The 26,270-nt window shown below is 39.2% G+C and overlaps 1 protein-coding gene across 1 annotated transcript; it reads left to right on the forward strand.

Moving 5' to 3' along the window:
* The first annotated feature begins 19,030 nt into the window (after positions 1-19,030).
* vsx1 (visual system homeobox 1 homolog, chx10-like) lies at positions 19,031-21,377 on the forward strand. The gene is made up of 5 exons (XM_036547427.1): positions 19,031-19,418; positions 19,930-20,008; positions 20,249-20,372; positions 20,530-20,710; positions 21,124-21,377. Exons 1-5 carry the CDS (start codon positions 19,031-19,033, stop codon positions 21,375-21,377), a joined length of 1,026 nt encoding a protein of 341 aa, XP_036403320.1.
* Positions 21,378-26,270: the final 4,893 nt, after the last annotated feature.

Genomic DNA, 26,270 nt, shown 5'->3' on the forward strand with positions numbered 1-26,270 from the left:
CGTGTGTTCGCAATATTGCAGTCACAAATTCATTCGCGCGCATGTATTACAGCACATTCTATATTACCTGTGTTAACGTTTACTGTTTGCTAACGGCAATTACAAAGTCTTCATAGTGTTTTTACATGTGACTTCAGCATGGGTCCGGAGAGACAGGCTGGGAACAGCAATTTAAAAGAAACAATATATTGAGACTGATATCAGAACGACTGAATGGAACACATAGACATCCCATTCTAGTTTTCCAAATTTAGGCAGGCACAATGTTGCAGTATTACACCCACACCTGGTGTCTTCCGGTTATAGTGTGCTCCATTCGTTAATAATAGCCTACATTTACGAATAAATGCATTTATGTTGATTAAAATATCTATTTCATTCTTTATTTATTTGCTTATTGATACATGTTTATTCAAGCATAATTCATTAATCATTCACTCATTTATTTGTATGATTTAGCTGTGGCAGGTTTGGGCCTCCTTAGTCCCACTGTCAAAGAAAAAAGCGAGCAGACTTTTCTTCTGAAGGTGGGAACGCTTTCCCATTTAAAATAGTGAGAAATCTTGAAAGCTGTGTGTTCTGTTAACCTGACAGTTTTATTTATTTATTTTTCCACTACGATTAAGATTACAGGAATGGGCGCTGGAGATCAAACCAAATCCACAACGCAGATACATTACTGAGACAGAGCGCTAGACCCCTGTAACCAAATGACAGTTGACATTTGCTTTTAGTTTAAGTACTCTAGTGCACGACTCATTAACATGCTTCGTTCAAAGCAGTGGTTATCCCCGTTCCTAATGCCTCTCCATGAGGGTTAATCCGAGTTAACTTGGATTTAAATCCTACAATGAGATAAACAGCAAAATTAAGCGATGGTGGAATCAATAAGATACCCGCACAGCACGGTAAGCTCTTCCTGCTCACGTTGTGAGTGGAGTGAGAGGAATGTATTACGTAAACATCTTCTATGCAAATTAAACAAATATGCAGTTTGCTGTTTTTCTTGTATTTGTACGGAAATAATCCACAGGGGGAAAATAATATCCCTGGTGGATTAGTTTAGCTGGTTTTAAACTTTGGAAGTCAATAGTATTTTGACTGTGTTATAAAATTCTGTTCGTTTTGGAAAGACTTGTATTGTGATTTTTAAAAGTGTTTTAAACTCAGTTCAGACACAATCACATATAAAGCAAAGCATGCAAATTATATGGAGCAGAAACCCGTCTGTCTAATATCTCTTTAATGTTATAGGCTACAGTAGATATACAAATTTGGATATTTATCAAAGCACACAAGTGCAATATAGGCCTATTCTAGTTGTAACAAATCACAATGATTTGAGCTGTCATTTACAATATTACTTATTTGCTTATTGGGTCCTCTGATAGAGGTCAATATACATAGTTTCCTTTTTTGCAGCTATTCATTTAATTGAAGCAATTCGGGTACTTATTAAAGTGCATATTGGCCTTCAGTGGATATTGATATAAAGATGGTAAGAGTTGCCTTTACTGTTGTCTTTGACATTGGGTGGAAAGGATCCTCTAGCATGTTAATAGTAGCCTAGGTAACAGTTTGCAGTTACCCCTTGCCTCCACAATTGTATTGCTGATCAAGATGGAGCTTGTTCTCTGTAACTGCTAAGAATCTGCTTCTATCTACAAAGAAGACATGGTTATACCACACTAACTTCAGGCACTAAGTTTAGGTGTTGAGTCTTCCCTACAGGAATTACGCATACCCTCAAGTGTGTTATTGCTTTATAAATCAGATCCACATGGTACTCTTAAATGGTCATCAGATACTTTCCCATATTAAGATGAACAGAATTCACCAGGCCCTTAAAGTTTATTGATGAAATAAAAGGTTGTCATTACACTACTCTATTGTAAACAATTGATGAAGACTGAATATGTCAATTATCATTAGGCTGCCAAAGCTGCTAGCTAGTCAGCTAACTAACCTGGTGGCTGTCATTAGGTCCCATTACTAGGTAAATATAACATACCTCCTTCTTCATCTGTAGTAGCTAGCCTGTGGTGCAATTAACTTACATAGTTTGGTTACGTCTTACAATTATACAAATTGACTTACAATTGAAGTTACAGTTTTTTAAATACAGTCCTGGCCAGGTTTTTCAATTGTTGTGGTGGCACAGGAGCATGGCTATCTGTTTTGCTACCTGCCAACATGTTGCTCCACTGTTTTCAGTTCTCAGCGTGTGGCTTCCTGTAACTCTGAAGTGAGCTCTCTGTCTTCTGCCCACTCACATGATTAACCTGTTTTGTAAATTCAGACCTGGAGTGCAGTTGCATGGTTGTGCTCTTGATACATTAAACTATGTATATCCCAACTTTTATGCTGAGGCACTTGTCTTAATTCAAATTTACAAGACATTGAAACAATCATGTCTATAATACAGCTATAGCTATAGAGAATACAGAATCTTTAGAGATGCACTGCTTCCAGCTCATGGTGCAGTTTTCCAATTCTTTTGGCTCATGTTTGCACCCTATTTTGCTATGGTGAAAAATCATTACAGAGGAGTGTTTCTTTCTGTGAATGCATTAATTTCTTATGTAGGCATTTTTAAATTGATGGATACCTGTCCTGTAGCACACAGTTCACTTCTTGTACTCCAACCTTTCTTATTTTAATCCCAAACATTTCAAGAGCAAGGACAGTGGGTGAGATTAATTCATAAAACAACTGATTGCTCTGAGTGGGGCTGAGTGCAATGAAATTCTGGCCCTCTAGCCTCTGCAGACCAGACACTCTCTGGACCAGAGTGAAAGGGCCACACTGTACAGTGGGAAAAAAAATGCATTTTCAGCCCCTGCTGACGTGTGTTATTTACTCGACACATTGCACAGACAGCAAAGATAATTGTTGCAAGCGCACAGATATTTTTCACTGGATACTGGAATGAATCGTGTTTTGAATTCAAGTGGAGTGGCCCTTACTCCTGAATGGGGCCCCACTGCATCTGTTGAAGTGCGGGCAAGTTGTCACCAAGCATATGCGGGAAATTAGCCGGGAAGCAACTGTTTTACCTCAGGGGGACAGAGGGGAGAATCAGACTGCTTCTGTTCGCCCTCTTCGGAGTTCTGCACGCCCCACTGCACTGTCACATGCCTTCTGTGGGCAGCAACATGCAAGGCATGCTGGGAGCCCGAGCCCTAATTGTCCCTGACAGGGGAAACCCACTCAGTATTATGAATGGAGGTGCTCTCTCCATCTCCCTGAGACCAGCTACCAGGAGCAAGGACATCCACGTAGGGGCATGACTGTAACCTTGACAAGCAATGTAAAAAAAGTTTGTACTTTTGAGGCCTCATGTAAAAATTTGCTGAAACTGAAGGGGTAGAGTAGGGATCGGGGGCTGAGTGATGAGGATGACTTATCTAACAATGAACATTAGTTTTGATTTTTTTAAAATTAGTTCTTATTAAACAATAATCATACCTTTGGTTGTTCATAAATCTCAGATGTTTTATGTTTGTGTTCGTACATTCGAGCCAACTGTCACCAAATTCTGAACCGGACACTTAGGGGGATGTGGGTTAAATTCATTGTCGAATTGTGAATTAATGTTTGCATTTTTTAAACCGATTTTCTTCTTATTTTCCTTTTCTCCCTCTTTTCCAATCTGTTCTTAGCCTCATTTGCTCTAATCCTGCCAGCATAGTTAGAGGGACTGAGTAAGACCACGCCGGGCTGTAATGGCAGGCATTACTGCCCCGAACATGTCTCTCTCCGTATCAATCCGCTCACACCTTCTAGTGGTTTTAGGATGATTGTTTCAGGGGTTACCGGCCGTGATGATTAAACCTTTTCATGTCCTGTGCTGATTATTTTTACTAGCCCTTAGCAGTGAAGATAAACTATATTCAAGCGCTGTGTTTTTCAGATTGTCTTTTTTCCCCTCCTTGTTGCAGAATTTGTCCTTTTGTGCGGTTACTTCAGCAGCAGATAAAAGGATCCTGGTTATTGAGTCTGAAGCTACCACAGCCACCTGGAGGATAGATGGCTTTGAGGCTCCCGGCATTCAGAGTAGCGGCAGTCTGGTCCCGGGCCTTGGGAGGCAGGCCCCAGCTCCTCTGTCTCCACGTGGGCCCGCGCTGCAGAAGGAACAGATTGAAGACAGATTGTTCGGGGGGGGCGTGGGGGGGGACAGGGCCAGTCCTGTGTTATGGAGCCGAGGAGTGGCTTTGGCGGGCCGCATTTAATCATCGAATGTTAACAGGCATCTGTTGCCGGGGCAGCGCCACGGGGCCGGAGCCACATTGCGGCGCGTGGCGTGTTTCTGCTCCCCTAATCACACCAAGGAACAGTTTTATTCCTCGATATTTCTGCTCTTAGCGTTAATCCCAACATTTTACCCCCTTGCAATCTCATGTAAATACGTTTGTAGATACAGGTATTATTAAAAATTTTAATGACAGGCACAATCTGGGGTGGAAATAAATCCCTTACAGCTTGTGCATGTCTGGTTTGAAATGTTGAAAAAAGGGAAATCTTTTTATCGCAAAGTTTGAAGCGTGGCTTAGTCTTTGCGTCCATCCTGACCTATGAAACGTTGGAGTTTTTGATTGCCGTGGCTAGAAAATTAGATACTCAACGCGGAACACACGTAATCCATCAATAAAATTGTACTTTTGTATTCTTCCCAATTTCAACATGCACCATATGCTGGATACCATATGTGGTCTTTTTTCTGTAGACAAAAAGGGGCAATACTTTTATATTAATCCCAAGAAAGCTTTTTAATATCACAGTTATTGTTTAAATCAACGGCAGATTTTGTTTTCATTTTTGTCGTAATACTCTTATGATTCTTCCCTATCGCTGTCATTAGTCTTCACCCAGTTAAAATAACCTCTTGCCTCATGCACTAGGTACTTCTTCCATCTGTTTTATGAAGGCCAAATGAGGCTTTTCAAATATGCCTGTGGTGTAAGTTTGGAATTGTATGTGCCTGCAAGTTTGGAACTGTATGTGCTATGGGAACAAGTGTGTACAAAATTTCATGCATTTGCAGCTAATTAATTTTCCTCAAATGTGACATTAACTTTGCAACTTTTAAAGACTGTACATGTACATTTTGAGCAAAAGGAGATAAAATGGCACTGACCTCCTGTTAATAAATGGAATAATTTAATGTTACTCAGTTCTTTTGTTATGTTATTGTTTGTGTTGTGTGTTTGATTACCTGATGTGTCGCTGTGGGTTGGGTGCTGTAAACCACAGCTGCAACATCTGTGTCTTGTTGAATATCCTTTGTCAAGGCAATTTTTGATTGGGCTCAAGTACTTATTTCTCATCTCACTTTTATCTTTAGCTATGTGCTAAGCCTGGCTGTGAATCTGGAAATTATAATATTTTTTTCTTTTGTAAAAGTAATAAACTGCAGAAGAAGAAAGCGTATCATGTTGTAAGAATGGTTTCATTTACTCAGTTTTATATATGCTAAGTAATCTGACGAGTATCTTGTGTCTGTTCAGAGACATAGTTTTTATAATGGTGCGATTGTCTGTGCAATATGTAATCTAGGGTGTTTGTGCAAAAAACATCACACTCTGTGACAGCTACTTTTACAGTTGTTTGAATGTTTACTAGCTGGAAGGGGGAGATGTTGGTGTTCATTTTTGCCAGTGACATGCTGTGTTTTCTCTTTGTGCCACAGCTAGGCTTCAGATCAACCCCCACAGAGTTTAAGGTAGAAGCAAGGCCAGAGTTACGGATTTTAAGCTGGGTTTTAACTTTCACTTGGCCTCCAATGAACCCAAGTGTATGTGCATAGGCTTCATGTCAGTCCCAGGACTGGCCCGGGATTCCATTCATCTGAAATCCCAGGGTTGCTGTCGTGTCAGTGTCTACTCTCACAGTGAACCACTGACACGTTGATTCCATCCCTATAGCTAGTAAAATGGACAGAAAGAAAAGACATTACATTGCAGTAGCAAATACGCCAATTTCTACACACAAGGAAGGATCTGGTTGTTAACAGATATGTACATTTAGATAAAATGAATGTAATAAAAAAAAACAAAAATGTATAAACTTAGGAAATCACATAGACATGTGTATGGCAGATGTTATCATGATACCATCCTACTATGATTTCCAGAGGAGGAAGAGAGAACACTGGCCTTGATAAGCTGCTCCTGGGTGCCACCATTGATGCTGTCACCATGGTTTCACATAGAGTTGCTCTCATTCCTCAGGAGTCAAGATGCAGAACTGATGACAATGGAGTCTGTCCCAAGTGTAGCAAATATGTACTTTCATTATACATGGACTGTTTTTTTCTACATTTTTGACCATTGACTGTTAACAATATCTTGAAAAAAAATCTAATTGAAGACAGAGTTGATAATGGCTCAGGTTGCATTCAACCCATCATTCTCTCAGTGTTTCTGAAGTTTTGTACCAACATGACATAATTCTTTAAAAAATCACAGACATGCTGTGGAAATGTTCTGAGCCAAAAACAAGAAAAGTCGCCTCAGTGAGCAGGACCTTGGCCCCCGCAGTCCGCCAGTACAAAAGCCCCTTAGTGCACCAGTAGTAAACAAGCCCACTTCCCACACAATGTTGCTCCCTCTCTGATTGGGAACCGCTGCTTTTGTGCAAACCCCCGCAAACGTTCCCTTCACGACGGTTGAGAGTCTGGCCGGCCCAACTTTCCCTGGCCAGCGGCCCGGCGCGGCCCCCTTAATGAGTTTCCCCATAATTGACTTGATGATTTCTTTCTAATTAGCACACTTTGGGGGGAGAGATCACCCGATAATAAGCTAAGTCAGTCGGACAGGTCTGCCTGCGGGAGGAAGAATGGCGGCATTGTGGAACTAATCGAAGCAGACAGCCTTTTGGTCGGGTGCCGGTGGGCCCTCTCCCTGCAGGATGTCACGGACCAGGACCTGGCCGGCACTGCCCAGCCCATGGGACCCATCTCACAGGATGTCCCCAAAAACTCTGGCCAGGTCACAGCAGTGGTATCAATGGGGCGCTAATGAGCTACTGAAGCCACAAGCAACAATAGCTTCAGCTGGGACATGGCCCTTTCTGGCGGGACAGACCAGGTGTAGCAGTAAGGGGCTAGGGGAAGGAGGCTGGTGCAGGGAGGTGGGGGGTGTGGGGGTAGGGGGGTTGGGGGGACGGGGGGGTCAGTCCCTTGTGACCTGTGCATGAATGCTTGTGGCTGGTCTAATCAGGCCGCCACTGGTGTGTACTCGATCTGCAGTGTTTGGTCAGTTCCCCCGCCCACCTCCACCCTCCCAAGAGGGGCCACGCTCTCAAGGTGTTGGGAGGAATTATGTAACAAGGCTGAGGGGAGGGTACAGTAGAAAGAGCCTGGAAGGAAGGAAACACGTTGCTCCTGTCTTTAGTGGCGGATCAGACTCTGTTATATCATTGAACCTACTATAGTTTCTGCCTATCATCAGTCGGTATACGTCAAGATTTTTTTTTACATTATGAGAACTCAGCTTTATACTTGAAAACTTCTTACAACCGGGATATGTTACACTTCAATTAAATAATGTTGTGATGTCTTGATTCACATCTTGGTTATAACATCACCGACGTGAGCATGGCCACCGGTTTTACATGAAGTGATGTCTCCTTGAGCCTTCTGGACACGCCCACGCGCCATCCTTCCTCCTCATGCCTATATTTCCTGACCGGCAGGAAGACAGGTCAGACTCATGTTCTGAGTCTTTATCCTGTGCAAACTGCAAAATGACACCAGCAAAAACAGTTGCAGCAGTTCATGCTGCAGTATTCCAAAATAAGACAAATGCCACCATAAGTACTTAAAGTTTGTCTTTTCTTTTAAAAAATCTTTTTAACCCCGTCTTAGTCTCATCCAAAATTGTTTAGGGATAGAAATAGTTGCTTTTCTTACTAAAATTAGTCACTCCTGGCTAAAGGTTTTGATTGATGTTGAGCTGATATATTTCATGGACAGATTTTAACCCTTTATGTAACTTCTATTCTATTCTAGTGAACGCATTTAGATATCGTTTTCATTCATATTTTTATTTTTGCATTTTATTGGAGCCTGAAATCAAATTACACCAATGTCCCCTGATCACAAACAACCAAAATGGCCCTACAAATGGTTGGTTTACCACCTGGGGGATAAAAACAAAACATATTAATTGCCTTTAAATTTGTAATTCTGTCTGTGTGCTAATGTATTTTAGCGTGGCCCTTATTTGCACCCTCGAGGAGGGCTGAAAGTTTACAGCACACTTAAGAGGAGTCACTTAAGTGGAGCACGCGTGACAGTACAGAATTAAGCTTTAATCATAAACTATTATGCCTAATGCAGATTGACAGTACGCATTATCTTATTGTTTGAGCTGGTGACAGACTTCATGTCGTTGCTTGGCCAGGCTGTACTTGTGGCACCCAGATTAAAAAAAAACGAGGTGAGGTTTCCAGTCTGAGACTCCAGACTATCAGTGATCCTTAGGGTCTGGCTCTAATTGACAAACTTTAATCCTTGTCCGGGAGTTGTTTGCATGCATGAATTAGGTTAATCTACCGAGGCCATTTGCATAAATATGCATTTTGAAATAATTACTGCGACAAAATTGGGGTGCATCACTTGATTGGCAGGTGGGCGACACGTGGCCACCCCCATTGTTTCCCTTGCCTTTTTCTTGTGTAAACAATGGGCCAGCACATCAATTAAAAACAATACCAGCAAACCAGTAAATTCTGATCCTTTAGCCTTTGTCTGGGTGGCCCAGAGCATACTCTGAGCTCTGACACCCAAACAAGTGCACCACAGAAATTACTCCTATCATTTACAGCACTTGTCAATTGAGTTATATTAACTGTCAAAGAGCATTGCATGACTGTGGAATTCAAAAACAGACTAAATTATAAAATGTGTAAACAGTGTTATTGGTTATAGTTTATTTTTTTAGAATAAAACATAACTGAAACTCATTTCTAAAGCAATATTAAGCTTATTAATAATATTAAAGATGTATTTCGCATCTGCATTTGAGAGTAAATATCTGTATGTCAAAAATACCTATAAACAAGTCTATGTGAATCTACAGGAAAACAAATTCCCCTCATAATTCCTACCTCTTTAGCTCTGAGACTCGCAAAGGCACAGAGTAATGATCATTCCAAAAGAAGCTTATGGAATGTTAAAGAATTTTTATCTTTTAATGGCAGATGTGCAGTGTGAACTTTCTGGTATTTAATTGCAGGATTGTTTTGATTCTACTCTAGTGTAATCAGAGAATAACAATGAGTCATGGACAAAAGTGTTGATAACAATAACAAATGATATCAGCACACTAAAGCAGGGTATATGTTAATACATCACTTCCTTTGGATGTATGTATAAATAGTAAACAATGATGAAACCTCATTTATTTATATCATTTACATCAATGCATTTAAGGGGAATTATTTTCAGTGCAACAGATGCAAATAAAACCTGCATTCACACTGACACACACCGCCAAATTGGCTTTTTCATCGAGGTCCTGTGGAAATAGAATCCATACATGCTATCCATCTCAGTCCCTGGTGGGCTTTTCAGAGGCATTGTCCCCATTCTCTAGGGATGTGGCAGCAAGCCGCTTGCTGACGCCACAGGCTTGCCCACTCCCACCTGATGCTCCTTTGTCCTTCGCAGAGAGACTATTTACATTTTGCGCCCATTCGCCTGCACCCTGTGGAAATACTGCCCGAGTTTGGAGAACAAGAGCTTCTGTTCAGATGCTTCACACAGGAGACTAATTTTGTATTCAGATGAAATGCGAAGGTCATCCGTTCTGTATTGACACCCGCCAACCACTTTAGTGACCATCAGGCACGGGTTGCGCTGAACGTCAATCATACCATTCTTTTCACTCTTGGAATCAGTGTAGAGCACTGTACCAGGAAAAGGACCGCAAGGAGACACTGTCAGCTCTTATCTTCCTGTTCTGTAATGATTCTTAAAAATAATTATCATTTTTATGTCCACAGGAAAATATTATGTAAGAACTGAAACTTCTTCCTGAGATTAGTTACATGGGGTTAAACAAAAAGCACCATATCAGGTAGAATGGATTCTAATTTAAACATACTGCATATGTAATCTTATTGAGGTGAAATCAGTGTAGAAAGAAAGGAGTATTAATATTTATCATAATCTGAAGAGCACGAAGTAGAGCACAACCAACAGCTCAGATCACAGAAATTAACACTAAATCGTGTTGTGAATTAGTCCACTCTGGAAACCATCATGTACACAGGTGGGATAGAAAAGGCTCTACAATTAGCTCTTTTACAAGATCAAGTAACATTATGTCCATAAATGATAATGATAACAATTGACAATATAAAGACCTTTAACAGTGGATGGAATTTACTTATGACTATAATGTGATAAAGAACCATTCAAAAAATATGGAAATGGCATTTCTTTGCAACATACATCTAATATCTCTTTTTTTGAGTAAGACTTGCTCTACCAAAGCCATTTAAAGAAAGACATGAGTTTCATTTTAATGTGAGAGATAAAAAGAGCACAACACTGGAACCTATTGCTATGCTTTGAACATTTGCTCATCTTTTGGGCTGATTATGAGTGGAACTGGAATTGAACATATGAGCAAGAGACCCATTTGTCAGCAAACCTCCCTCTAACAAAACACCCAGAGGAATTAATCCCGGCCATTCTTAGAGGCCACAAACAATTAATGACAAACAGAGAAAGATACAGAAGTGGTAATGATAATGATAACAATAATCACCATCATCATAATAATCATAATAACAATCATAAAAATACGTTCCTATAAGCTCGACAATCCCTGGATCAAGATAAGCATCCGAAGAGGGAAGAATCCCGAACCCTAATCCGAAAGTACATTATTTATCTCCCGCAATTGATAAATCCTTTCTTGGTATAATTATAATCCATATTCAGAATTAAAACATAAGTTTTAATTCTGCATGTGTGCTTAAGCTCCCAGTTGTAAATCACAGCGAGGAATTAGTTGAACTTTCCCATTTTGAGGGCCCAAACCTTGTTAACCATTTTTTAAACAATAACAGCAAAACCAATATGGTGATTTTTTTTCTGCCCTGAAAATCTGGGAGGGCCTCACAATGTACATGAGAGCTTCATTGTTTCATTCTGATTATGTAAAAGATTACACTAGGAGGGAATGGGCAGAAATCAGATTAAAACTGGGGAAAATTGATTTTGTGCCACTAATGTGTGCAATATTTGATGGCGGTTGGGGTGGGGTGGGGTGGGGGGGTAGTGATGGAACATCTGTTTAGCCCTAATATGTCTCTCATATCATGTCAGGGTTTCTGGTGTCATCATTTCTTGGAGATCAAGATTGTTCAAAGAATATGAAGATATATATGTAGATTTTTTGCATGGGGAGGGGGTTGAGATAAGGTGCAGTGTTTCACAGCAGGGTTCCAACAGTCCAAGAGTCTGAGAACAAAGAGAGCAATGAAAAGGGGACCTGTCTGATGCAGGCAAAGACTGTAGGGGGTCCTCAAGATTAGGGAATGATTCTTTTGGGGGAGATGTATACAAGGAATGATGTTTCATGTTCTTGGTGATTACACATCTGGGGGGAGTCTTGATGGAGAGGGAGGAACATCTGGACAGGGACCTGTCTGTTTTGCACGACACATGTTCATGGAGGGTTTACACTGGTGTCACCCAGAGGATTTGCCCATGTACATCCGACAGCTGTGTCCTCTCCCAGGGGGGTTCATGAGGAAGACCACTGTAAGTTCCACAGCTCTTATGCCTGCAGAGCCAAGGGTTCTTTGTGGAATGCTGTTGAGACACGTCAAGGATTCTTAGAGAGTGGAGTCAAATGCACTGGTCAAATGTACCATTGCTGGAGGAGTACATTTCATTAGACATGTTAAACTTGCTGTGATGATTTTACACAGGAAATGCCAAAAATTAGACTTCAATTAATAAATTTGATGATTTAATAATTTCTTTCTGTTACCCAAAGCATAATATTGACTGAGGACATTGAGGAAAGTACATCATTTATATAAATAATGTTTTGAATGCAACAAAAAACAAGTCAAGGAAAAATTATTTTTCACAATATGAGCGATAATGCATGGGAGAAGATACATTTAAACATTTTTCAGATAATAGGTGGGTTTAACGCTCTCTTCTGTCATTTGTCAATACCCACCAGCCATTTCCCATTCAGCCCCTTTATTGATTGAGCAGTTCTGATAAAATACAGATGCCTATGTTTTAAAACGAAAATGTTAGTCATTCTCAAGCCGTTCGCCTTAACTACTGGAGTGCCTAACTGTTTTTGTCAAAATACGATGCAATCGATTGATTTGTTCATCCGAGTGTAAGATGACAATATATTGTATGAGCACACTGTCAAAAGAAATAACCAAACTCAGTTAGTGGCCTATTATCGAGGACCAAAACTTCGTGCCAGAGCTTTGTTCGTTTAAAAAACAGCTATCCTCTTATTTTCAACCACTCACCCTACTGTGTGCTATGATCTTCCCAGTCAGAAAACAGAGAATTGCAGACAATTGCTCAAAACTGTAACAATAAGCATTATTTACCACTCACATTGTTTGAACACATTGAGTTTTTAATAACTCTTGTTAGAGCTTTCGTATCACCACCGTGCCAGAACAGCCCAAACTGGGCTACCTAGAAATGGTAGTATTAATCTCTCTATCATTAATGCAACATCATTGAACAATATCTATCATGTGTTTACGCATTATTTTGTTTTACTGCAATTATACTTGCAAACACGTAGTAAATTATTTGGCGTCTTTAGTACCGGACGAAGTAACACGAACAAAGTAATGAATAAATATGCTTTACGGAGTGAGTAATCTAATGTTTGATCCCCCAAAGATACTGAGACATTTTTTTGGAATTTATGATGCGTCCAATGCACATTTTTTTTTCTAAGCAGGCGATATAAAAAGAAAACAAACTGGTAAAAGGCACCACATTTTAAGCACCCGGTGCACCTCCCCTAGGATCAGCGGAGGTATTTAAATTTGCCTTATTTCATACCCAGCAGAGCGGGAGAGCGCTCCACTTCCCCAGTGGCTGGATCCTACCCGGAATTAGGGCACGTGGCCCGTCTATTAGTCAAACAGCCTCCATGTGCCAGGGGATCGCCAGAGAAAATTAGAGCAAAAAGCGATTTTTTGATGTTACGCTCTTTAAGAGATTAATAATCTTGGCGGTGGAGAATCGCTTGGAAATCTTCTCTGGAAAATAATGAGCAGAGAAACATTTACTGATTAGTTTAATCCCAGATAATCACATCTGATGACACCATGAAACCCAGCCTCGTAATCTGGTCCTTAAAATAACATTTTTTTTTCTTTTCTCAGTTCACTGCAACCACGGTTTAAAGGAATAAGGATGTTTATTTTATTTTCAATCAGCGGTTCAAGCGGTTAGGGAAACCGCTGATGCTACATTTTTGGCATATATACTCACTTTAATTTAGGAATTGCAAATCTCGTAAGTAATGATGCCAAAACAGGTCAGAGAAACAAAGAATTAACATTCTGTCAAACATTATAACAGTGGTAATGAGTGTTTTTATGAGCTACTCTTCCTCTCAAGCTATCAAATCTGATTACATTATATAATAATAATAATAATAATAATAATAATAATAATAATAATAATAATAATGACTTACTATAAAAAAGTGCTTTCAAAAATATTGAACAGCATAAAACGAAACCATTAAAAAACATACACGTGATATCCAATCTGAATAACATTAGTTCGTTCCTATGCTTACCAAATAAACACTACTAGAAAAGTTAAATAGGATACTGATGAGGAGAAGAAGGAAGAGTATTGTAATGATGATGATGATGATGATGAAAATGACAGATGACAGCAATGATGATAATGACTGTAATGACTGTAATACCTGCAAGTGGATATTTTGAAATTTGAGGTTTGCTCCAGGTGTAACAGAGTTTCTGTATTGTAACCGAACCTGTTGTGGATGGTGTCTCTGACTGTAACACTGACACACTCCAAAATCCAACACCATAGCACTATCTACAACTGTCTGAAAGGCTCTGTAATGGCTCAAAGTCATTGTTCATTGAGCTCTGTTGAACAGACTATACTCAAGAAGATGGATGGCATCAGTTAGTTTGCAGGACAAATGTACTTTGAGGTCAGTTCTCTGCAGCATCCATACACATCAGCACACAGGCACATCATGAGGGGACGGCTCCCCAGTGGTCCCCAGGCACAGAATGACGAGGGTTTTTAGGGAAGTGGACTGTTCATGGAATGTTGTAGAATCTGATGTGGGCTTTTTCTTTGGTGAACAGATGCAGGTGACTGCGGTAGAGGACAGAGAGGCCATCTGAGATGGAGCTGAGCAGAAACACAGGGAGTGATGAGAGTCTGAGAAGCTGCAGTGGTCCAAACCAGTACCAGGGCGAGCTGGTGGGTTAGAGGTAGAGATGGCTGGTGTGGGGGGTGAGGGGCAGGCAAGGCAGGAAGGACCCTCATTACCTGCAGCGACTCAATGGTTACCTGGGTTTTCACAAGGACTCAGAGCTGCAACTAGACGAAAGGGCTTGCCTTGGTCCCTCAAGCCACAAACATCATCAGTTCCTCTCCCTCAAACAGGCCTTCACCTGGAGTCCTGAACACCTGTGTAAGTATGTGCATACACTCATGGTGTGTGTGCATGCGTGCATGCATGCATGGGAGTGTGTGTGCATGCGCATGTTTACATGTGCCTGCATGTTTGTAGACACTATCATTTGTACTATGATAGTCTGAAAGTAATTAAAGTGCTATATGTTAGTTATTTCTTTTTTCATTTAGTTTAGCCAGAAGAGAATTCAGAGTGTTGTGTTCATTCAGACAGAAGGTTGTATTGTCTTGTAATGTCTTAAGTTTATCACTGGAAGGCTGAATCTCTGCAGCTGGATTTAACTGCTACCCTCCAGCACTGGGCAATCTCTCTCCAGTGGGTCTTTTAGTAAAAAAATAAAATGTGTAAAAACATCATCTCAATATCCATAACAGTTCCATAACAGGTCCTGGGAAACATTCATTGTCTGTTATGAAAACTGTAGGTATCCCAAATAAAGATATTAGGCAGCCCACGTGGAAAACATTTTTCAGCAGTAGAATCCTTCGACCCTCTTTTATTAGAATTGAATCAAAACGGTTTTGTCCTAGTTTTATTGAGGAACATTTATTGAAATGTGCTCAAAGAAATACAAATGAAATTTCTGCAGGTGCGTATTAATTAGAAGAGTATAAAACAAAATGCTGTCCGCACACTAGAACAAAAATGAAGGCACCGAGATCTATCAAAAAATATTTTATTTTACCAGGTTACATCTGATAAGTGCAACACGTGCTCAGGTGAAATGTATGATGACAAACGTTGCAACAAAAGCTTTTGTCAGTGACACTGGCGAAAGCTTTTGCGAAAACATTGCGAAATATTTACAGATTAAAAGAAATTTCTGGCTAAATAATAATACTGTCCGTCCGTTATTATCTGATAACTATAATAATAAGTGTCTGTAATGTCTAAATACATAATTTGTCGTAATACAACTGAATAGTTCTTTGTTGTCCAATTTAACGTACAACCCCATTTGTAATCCAGTGTAAAATACAAACCTATTCCATTTTAAAATCCGTTGACAATCTAAACGTAATACACCAAACATATAAGGTGTTTTTGATACATCGATATTGTTTTCATAGCACAATGGTACCTGCCAGTATATTATATGAAAATTTGTCGCGAAATGTTGCGCTTAGAAATGTACAAAAGCAACATTATTAGGTGAAAATTATTCGCCATACTAAATATAAACGGTATACGTGTTTCCCTATCAAAAAATTACCAAAGGTTTTTTTTTTTCACCGAGGACGTCGGGCGTCGGTGCAAGTAAACCAAACGCAGTCGAGCGGTTTGCTCTCACTATTTCTTGAACTCATCAATAAATCCATTATGACAGCGTTTCCCTTTTATTTTCTAGGATTCTTAAGGAGTATTCTTTGTCTGTGTGCCATCAGTTACACTGTATTTTCCATTAATTCTCGATGGTTGTATATCCTGGACTATCAACATTGCTGCTAACACCATAAAATTATTCTAATGGACTGGCGTCTTTAAAGCAGATTTTGCACAGCTCTTTATTCAACGACATAGATTAAGGAAAGAGTAATCGAATTTAATGGTGTGTTTAATTATCTTCTGTGAGAAGATTCTTCTATTCGCCTTAAAAAATAAGAAAGTCTTACACATCATAACATAAACGCATAAACCAATTTGAATCAAGTAAACCTATTTGAATACGTTTTTTTCCTCTCAGTGTACCTGAAATGTACGTAATATTCCCCCATCACCGATCGGATTACGTGTACTTGGCCATAACTTTCCGAATTACTTTTCCACGTTAGAAGCCTCATCATCCCGAGATCCATCAGCATTAACTTAAACTGCTGAAATAAAGCTGATTCCGTGGACACGTCAAAACAATTAGGGGTTTATCCGAATATCTGTTCAGACAGGAAATTTGGTGGAAGGTCGGATTACGAACTCTAATTACATCTGGAGATTTTCTACACGTTAGTTTACTAGGTGAAAGTCTACTTACAAGGCCACGTGTCAGCGCGCCGAGCGAATATGAAACTTAATGAGGGGACGGATGGCAAGGAAATTGACTAACACGATAATATCTTGGGATAGCAAATGCTGGCCAGTAATCAGCGCATAATCTTGCCAGCAACATGTAGGGCATCAAATAGGCCATGTGTCATGCGTGTTTCTTTTTGTGCGCTTTTAACGTGCTTAGTTAACTCATCCTGTGCCAGGGAAGTTAGAGTGGAGTTTTGGAGCAGACACCTTTTCTTTCAAACTTGGATCAAAATCCTTCACTTAGCTGTTTGTTTGATGTGGCCTATGTGAATATGCTCAGGAACATAGGACCGTATAATTTAATAAATAGCAAACAACATACAGAAAAACCACGTTAAAAGCTAAATTTACGCGCAAACCTATAGTCTACATGCAACATGCTATAGTCAAATTGAAACACTCAACACTGCGGTAAATCGCAATGCTAGACTCCTAGACATCAGCCTAAGTACGCAGGAATATGACAGTCCATACTTCGGGATACATGCATGTAATTACAAATGACTAATAATGAGTTACTTATAGGTCTCGAGGCTAGCAAAATAATACCAATGAAATTTGTCATGCAAAAGAATCTCTACAGATTTTTATTCTGATAACTGTGTATGCAGTCCATACAATATAAATCATAGTTTCCATTATCAAACTGGATGCTTTCTAAATTCACAGAACTCAGACGCAAAGAAACCAACACAGTAAATACAACAGATAACTTGTTATTCATATGAATAATGAGCTGTGTGCAGAAAATAGTGCTGATAATGTGTGTAGTAGAATATACAGTATGAATAATAAATTGTCGTGTCACTGTAGCGCGTTTGTGGTATCCGTAGCCTATGTAAAAACAGGTATCTGTATGAGAGATAGGCCTTTGGAAACTTCAAATCTTTACGTAATATTCTCAGACACAAAGATAGTCAGTTTATTAGAGTAATAATAAAAAGCCCCGGTAAACTGAACTTCCTTGTGTGACCTATAAACTCCAACCTTTAACAGCTAAGCACAAATACCCCAGCAATTCAAATTACAATTATCCTAAATGAAAGTTATTATTGTGTTAATCCCGGGAACAGCTTGTCAGGGAGATTGGGGTCTTTCTTTAATAACGTAAAATTAATGCTTGCCCCCCTTGTAATTATCTTTATCAGGGGCAGTGCTTAATCTAGACGTTGAACAGAAAGAGACTGAATCAAACAAAGATCTCTGAAGCAGTTGGTGTAAGATGTTAGTAAATCATTTGAGTAAATAACTGAGAAGGCGTAAATTTCTTAAATTGTTATTAGGAGGACACAAATATTTTAAAGAATGTAATCCTCCAGTCAAATGTTGACACGCGCGGCATAGTTGACAAAGGCTATTTATTCATTTTTATGTACCTGTCAATTTTCTGTTTGTTTGCATATAGTAGACGAGCATGTCTGTAATATGAAAGCGTAATTAGAATCGGATTTTTATGCATCACTGAAATAAATTATTTTCGTTAGCTCCAATCCTTCCCACAGAAGAGATGGCATTACACGTGCCATTCAACAGTTTCTTGCCTGTCGAGGCTGCGTGCTCTTATTTAATGTCATTGGTCAAAATGAATTTAAAGGGCTTTTAGTTAAATCCCCCAACAGTGCTCCCAAATAAACCAATGATTCAAAATTATTTTAAATTCTAATCTCTTTTCAAAACCTAAGCCTATTTTGAATTATATAGCTCGGTAAATAGGCGGACAGACTTTACTTTAATGGTTGGGTGTTTCATCATAATTGGTTGACTTTGAAACGGGTTTGAACTTTTGCATCAGTCACTGTGCTTGTCAGATGTATGAATTCCCATAAAAGGTTGTTTCAGGAGAATGGTTTAGTAATATTGTTGGTGAACGCACTATCGCAAGAGCTTTACCACTTAACCGAAAAAACATGACATTTGGTTCGATTGTATTGTGTCCATACATAAATAACAATAGTAATTTTCCTGTGAAAACTTCTGATAAGCTATGCCAATATGAAATGTATGGAAATAAAAATACATCAAACTGGTGGATAAGTGAAATCTGTCATCTAGAGAAAGATTTAGGACCAATTCGGGGAGAGAGAGAAAAAATCCTTATCGGATTTAAAGGAAATTGGTGGCAATTAATCCTTTGGGATTGAAAAAAGGGAAACGCCTCTTGTAGCTTTGACAGATCTCGCACTGGATCTGATTGGACACTGGGGTTATCCCTGTCATACGGCGCAAGGATAAATTGTCCCCCTTCTGCCCTCTCCCGTTCCAACTTTCTGTGCTGTAGGAGGAAAGAGAAAGTTAAACGGCAGATGACCACCATGACAGGAAGAGAGGATTCAGCGGAAGAGAAGCCCAAAGTCAAGATTCTAGCCCCGACTTTTGGAATCGACAAAGCGCGGCTCAATGGATCTGGCTTTAGATCTAAAGGTTTCGCAATCACTGACCTTCTGGGTCTTGAAACGGAACTTCAGCCCCATCAAGCAGGACCCGGAGTAGGAGGCAACGGGGACGGCCAGAGCGCAGGGATTGGGGGTTTCTCTTTTGCCGGAGGGTCCCTGCCTCTTGGCTTAGGTTTCCTCTGTAGTTTAGCGGCTCAGCAACCTCCAGGGACTCCTTGTTTTCTTCCGAGCCACATACCTCTTCTTCAGTCCAGGACGGAAAGTCATTTTATGCAGAATCTGGATCAACAAAGGGACAACTATTCCGGTACATACCTCGCTCATTTTTATTCTTTCGTTTCTCTTCCCGGAACACTTGGGAACTGTCCAGCTGAACGCAGCCCATGTTCGATGGTGCTGAAGTGCATGGTCTTCTCAAGATACAGTATCATGCCGATTTATGCCACTTAAATAACTTGCAAACTTAGATCGCTTTTATGTTTTGCTATACTTTTGTTTTACTTTTTCCCGGCTGTAATAATTAGTCTATATAAAGGGAAATAATGGGAAACGTTTATCAAAATGACCATTATGAGCCAAAAGCAACAACTGACTGATCAAACGTAGCTGTTTTAAAATGAGTTTCAATATAGTTTTAAAAACTTTATCATGAAATAGCCTATTGCTGATGGTGGCCTTTATTTCTGTCGTTGACTGATGGTGTGCGTAACATGTACATTTTGCACATATGGTTTGGTTTATCTTTAAAAATAGAATAATTCGACGTTTGGTGTACATGTTCACTGTGCAAAGAAATTCTAAGTCATACTTTCTTTCAGATGACGACTGTCTTTCTGGAGATCGAAATGATACCAAGAATTCAGGAAACTCACAGAAGAGGAAAAAGAGGAGGCATAGGTAGGTTGTCTTAAATGTAAAACAATAATTGATTTTATTTTTTTATTTTAAAACGTCCGAACCTTTAGTCTCACCTTTAAATGAACACTGAGTGCAGATCATTGATGAGTAAGCCATCACATCAGTATAAACGAAGCTGAGAACACAATTTAAATAGTTTAAAAATAATTGTTTATTATATTTTAAATTTCATAACATAAGCCTAAACGTTGTTTGGTTTCTCCGCTCTCTTCCCCACAGAACAGTCTTCACGTCTCATCAGCTAGAAGAACTCGAGAAGGCCTTTCATGAGGCGCACTACCCAGATGTTTATGCCAGAGAAATGTTAGCCATGAAGACGGAGTTACCTGAGGACAGAATACAGGTAATGGGACATCGCCGTGTTATATCGCGTCGCTGTTGTAGGCCTACTTATGACTGACAAACATGCCATAGTTCTCACACTAAGACACAATGAAACATTAAATAAGCAATAAACTACATTTCAGTCATGCTAATTCATGAACTATGTATTTCACCAGGTGTGGTTCCAAAACCGTCGAGCCAAATGGAGGAAGCGGGAGAAATGCTGGGGTCGCAGCAGCGTCATGGCTGAGTACGGGCTGTACGGCGCCATGGTCCGCCACTCCATCCCGCTCCCCGAGTCCATTATCAACTCCGCAAAGAGCGGGATGATGGGTTCCTGCGCTCCCTGGCTTCTAGGTGAGCCAGCAGGTTGTTTCGTTTACTTATATTATATTACTCAATTATGTATTTGATTCATTTGAATACATAGCTGAGATGTTTTGTGTCTGTGTCACAATTTTGGATACCTCTCCAGTTCTGGTCGCCTGTATGTGCGTTGGTAAAATTAAATTAAAAACCGCACAATTTCCACGTGAAGTGTTTGTGAATTTAAACATACATCATTCGACACCAACGCAATAAGTATTTTTTGAAACACGTAAAATGTAGATTTCCTATAGGCTACTTTGGATTGAAGCTACAGCAAGGCATCATTTGGCTACATCGTTCTGATGCTGCTGCGTCGTTTCATTGCTTGGTTTATATTGTCTTGGTTAAAACGTTTTTGGTGCAATTCAATAACTTTCTGTGCACTCTCTCTGTTTACATAGGTATGCACAAAAAGTCTATGGAAATGGCCAAGAAGCCCCCGGGCACGCCGGAGTCCACGCACTCCGATTCCTATTCAGAGGAAACAAAGGTGAAAGACAGCGACATCGCATGGACAAACCGAAGCAACCCAACGGATGACTCGGAGGACATGGCAATAGACCTATCCAGCACTTCGAAGCAGGAGAGCAAAAGCACTTTGAAACCCCCGCCGCCTCCCAGGGACACGAACAGCGATTCTGACAACGACAGCTAAACGAGTATAAAATACAGTGACCTCGGACAATTTCATGGACTATGCACTGAGAAAAGGACATGTAATTTAAATGAGATCTGTGCAACGGTCACATTACTTTCTTAGGAGTGTGCTTGTCTTCCTGTTTTCAGTAATGTTATAACCGTATGTGGAAATTCGTTTTTATAATTTCGTTTTAATCATTTTTAACATGAGAGATTAATTAAATGTTTTATTGGTAATTTTCATGTATTCTTTATTTAGTGGGGAAAATGCACTTCTAAGCATTGTACGCTTTCATTAAGCTGGCTTTGTCCACATAGATTGTTACAAACATCAAGTACTGAGCTTCTGTTGAACCAATTTCTATTGCTGAAAGGCAGTAGCTTTAAAACATGACTGACAGCTGCTGAGGCTTTGTATATTCAGGAAAACCAGTAAGACAAATGACATTACTTTGAATGTCCCTGAGTATTTCTATGCACTACAAAGGATATTTGAGGAGCTAAAAGCCATATTTCCCACCTGTTTTGTGTTGATTTTGTTCTGTAAAAAAGTAGGAAAGAACATACATTGGTTCTCAAGATGCAAAATTCTCAAGCACTTTAGCTGTGTGGATGTTGAATGTTATTACAAGGTCATCTGTACAGGAAAATAAGGTAATAACAGCAATAAGAACAAAGCTACATGTTGGAAAATAAATAACATATGTCATGCATTTTTGTCCAAACATTTTTTTGTCCAAATACACACACACACACACACACACACACGGAATATGAACCCGCAATATGAACTATTACTGGTTTTCTCAAACAGTTAATTTTTTTTAGGAATTTAGGTAGAAATGAACATTTAGACCCTGGTTTTATTTACTGATTTGAAAATCTATTCAGTTTTACAACTCATAGTTTTTGTGGTCACTTACAATTTAGACTTAATTCTCTTTTACAGTACTGGTTTGAAAGGACTTTAGTTCATCACAGACATCTCAATTAAATGGAAATGCTTTTAGTATGATGGTAAGAATGACAGAGTGATATTAAGTCACATACCACACTCCACCTGTGTGCACCCAACTTAGAACCTCTCTCAGCTGGTCATTTACAGAAACGTAATTTAAAATGTGATCATAATTGTTGGTATTTTTTTCAATATGACTTAATCATACTAAGCCAAGTTGTTTTTATAAGCTATTACTCATTGCTGTTTTTGTTGAAAAGTTCTTTAAGACCCATGTTATAATATAACACCATGTAATAATAATAACCACAACACCAACAATAAAAAATAATAATAATAGATGGAATTCTTTGTATTATTATTATGATATTAGTAGTAGTGGTAACAACTGCAGTAGTAATGGTAGTAATTTCAGTAGTAACAGTAGTGGTATTTACACTACATTGTCATTGTATCCTGCTAATTTCAGCAATATATGACCTTATAATGATTGTCATAAATGTGTAACATTTAACTATTTAACCAGTTTATTGTGTGTATTAAATGAGATGAACTTTTTTTTAATCCTGTTGGTTTCTAGGAAAAAGCATTTAAAAATGGTCATCTCTGACATCACTCCAGTGACATTCCCTCTGCACATGGAATTGGCTGGTGGCTGGTGCACATTTTGAACTGACAGGAATAAAATAAAGAAAAGTGTATGTGTCCAGCACTCCAGCTTACTCTCCAAAGCTAAAGGTGTCAGAAATATGCCCTGGAAGCGGGTTTGTCCAGGGTATGCTTTAAACCAAGGGATATATTGCAACCTTTGTCAAGCTAGTATACCTGGCGTGCCCCTTAATGCTGCATTTACCACCTGCCAGAACAACTCCTCGTCCAATATCAGGTGCAGTCCGTGTGTAAATGTCTGAAACTGCCCCAGTCCACAATTTTGGCCCAGACCAATGACATGAACACCGTCCACAGCTCCAAAAGCGAATCCCTGGGCAACAAAACTAAACATCAACAGTAGGTATGCATTAGTATAATATATATTTTAATAGGTATAGTGCAGTCATTAATGCTTTATTAAGCATGTATCATAATATTGTACTCTAAAGTATGCAAAATTACATACCTATCACTCTAGGCAGCAATGTTGAGTAGTGGCAAGGACTAGTGCTTGTAAACTTAAACTTAAACTGCTGGTTCAATTCCCACTGCTGCTGTACCCTTTGCCAAAGCACTTCACCTAAATTGCCTCAGTTAACATCCATATGTGTAAATGTATAGCATGTAACAATTGTAAGCCATGTAAGTCTTGATGGATTAGCAGAGCCACATGTAATCAACACATCTGCTTATCATAATGTAATTATGGATTAGCTGGTTACATTTTTATAAAGATGCTGACTGATGTCATAGATAAGCATGCATACCTTGAGCAGCTGTTAAGAGAAGAGTATTTGCCTTTTGTAGAAAAACATATTGACCAGCCCAGCCAGGGCAGTTATCACTGAGTGACGCTGGAAAAGGAATCACTCCCCCATTGTTGATGGCTGGATGAGGTGTGTAAAGACAAAAGGAGATCATGTTGCCATCGGACAGAACTGTTTGAAAAATTGAAAAGACCACAGCAAACTCTTTTCCTCTACATATAATGCCCCTCTTTTTTTAGAAATGCATATTGACTAAGATAGAGTATAACTGTAATTAAAACTAATTACAGAAAATGCTGACAGACTTTTTAACTGCTCAACACATGGATAAACATTTAATTGTGCCACTGAAAAAGCTTCAATACATAATATACAGAAAGAAAATGTGGCTTGAACAATAATTAAGTGCAAACTTCGTGATGTAGACAATATGTTTCTGGTGATTCGGGGGAAAATGGCACAGGTATTTTCAGGTTTGTAGCAATAAGTCTGTGATATTAAAAATTGATCAGTAAATTTATTGACAGTGGGCTTTCTTTTGCAAGCGTCTTACACAAGCAAGCTAATGAGTTATATTGTAGGATATGGACAATCTTTTTAGCATTCTAGAAGAAACAGATGTAACTATGTATTTCTACATTATAAAGTGATTGTGTGTGTAAACTGTAAAAATAAGAGATTGAAATATTTTGATATAGCAGCTAAAAAAATCATTGTCACACACTTCCATAATACTCATTTATTCATGAAAAAGGATTTGCTTAATACTCTAGTTCTCTGAAAAAAAGTCCAACCCGATAGGCTACTTACAGCTGAGGGGCCATTTAACCCACCTGTATCGTCAAAAAAGTATTTTCTGAGCGTATATTTACTTTTACTAACATTGTCCTTACTTTGATATATTGTACAAAGTACAATGACCGCGGAATACAGGCACTTAACAATAGTTACTTGAAACTACAGAAAACAGACTTTTGTACTTTCATGCTGTACAGAGCATTTCCGGGGCAGGCCGGAACTACTGTGTTAGAGTGTATCAATTTTTTTGCTCCCTGTAAATGTTTGAGGGACCATCACACAAACAGCTCCTTTTGTTTCGCTTGCTGTTGAAAGTGGTGCTAAGTACTCGTTAGAATGTCGAAATGTGTCACATTTCAGACTAAGTTAGCTTCTATTATGGAATTATTTACTAAAACGGCTGTGGAAGAAATTAAAAAACTTTTTGATGACTGTTCTTCCAGCCCAGCTACGTTATGTTTTGAAATGTCTTGGAGTTCAAATGAGAACGAAGCACAAAAGAGGAAACTTGCGGAGAACGAGTGTAGGACGGTGAGTTTTGTGTATATATGCGCTATGCACATTGACGATAAATGCGCGCACTGTAGAGATGATGATTACTTTTGCTTAACTGGGTGGAACTGCAAGAGTCGGGGATTGGTTTTGACCAATGTGATAACAACGTACACTGTGTCAGAGATAGTACCACGAGATCCAACTCTGACAGGAAAAATGCGTCACTTGAAATGTTAAGAACCTATGTGGTGTACACGTAGCAAGTTACGTCAGTATTTGAGGCGAAGAGAGATGCTCGTTACAATGAGCTTCAAAGATCAAAATCAGCAGTCTAGGGGAATTTTCACGTGCCCCGCCCCGTACCATAATATCAAGTTTTGCGTGCATTTTGAATAGAAAGACATTATCAGCGCCTCTTCCGCAGTATCTGTTACATGCCATCCAAATGGGGATGATCTGTGCTTTGTTATAAAACAAGGACTGTCCGTCAGTTTTCCTCAGTGTGGGCATCCATAGCTGTGCAGTTATGCTGCTAAAACAACATTTCATAATATGTTCCTGCATAAATAATAACGTTGCCAGTCTATTCTGACTTAGTTTGCTAATATTTTACCTTCAGGTTCCAAAGATAGGATCCAAGCCTGCGTGTGCCAGCTGATTTATTTATTTATTTGCTTATTTTTATTTTATTTTATTTTATTTTTTTACCTCAAGCTATTTTTTAACGAGCAAAGATTGCATCTCAAATATGTTCGTTCGTAAACATTAAAAGAAAAACATCTTTGTTTTTTTTTTTTGTTTATATACTTTTTGTGTGTAAAATAAGACCAATGGCAGCCTAGAACCACTGCAAATATTAAAGATTACTGCACAGAGAAATAAAAATGAGATGCTGGTATGCTGCTGGATTCTCCTTGAAAGGACAGAAAACTTTGGCCATGTTTAAATAATGTTAGATGCTCATAAATTTCTGTGCTCATCCTAAATATATGCTCACCTCTGATCGCTTTGGTTCTCCAGCAACCTATGGAACATGTTTGAGCTATTTTACTTTTCAGGAGAGCCAGTGGCATCAGAAAAATAAATTACTTTCTTAATCAGATTCCAAATGAGATGGTCTGAAAATTCTTCATTCAGTCAAGTCGTTCCATTGTGACTTTTTCAGAAACAGGTAGTCTCTATTATGGAGACACTGACTAAAGAGGCGCTGGAGAAAATTAGCAGACTTGTGGACCAGGGC

Source organism: Megalops cyprinoides, chromosome 15, assembly GCF_013368585.1.
Source record: "Megalops cyprinoides isolate fMegCyp1 chromosome 15, fMegCyp1.pri, whole genome shotgun sequence".
Taxonomy (NCBI): domain Eukaryota; kingdom Metazoa; phylum Chordata; class Actinopteri; order Elopiformes; family Megalopidae; genus Megalops; species Megalops cyprinoides.

What these genes read in the sequence shown, in the direction of transcription:
- vsx1 (XM_036547427.1), top strand. Translation starts at nt 19,031, where the DNA reads ATGACAGGAAGAGAGGATTCAGCGGAAGAGAAGCCCAAAGTCAAGATT. An exon ending in AGGAAAAAGAGGAGGCATAG is followed by an intron (nt 20,009 to 20,248) that starts GTAGGTTGTCTT and finishes TCTTCCCCACAG; the next exon opens with AACAGTCTTCACGTCTCATC. An exon ending in CTGCGCTCCCTGGCTTCTAG is followed by an intron (nt 20,711 to 21,123) that starts GTGAGCCAGCAG and finishes CTGTTTACATAG; the next exon opens with GTATGCACAAAAAGTCTATG.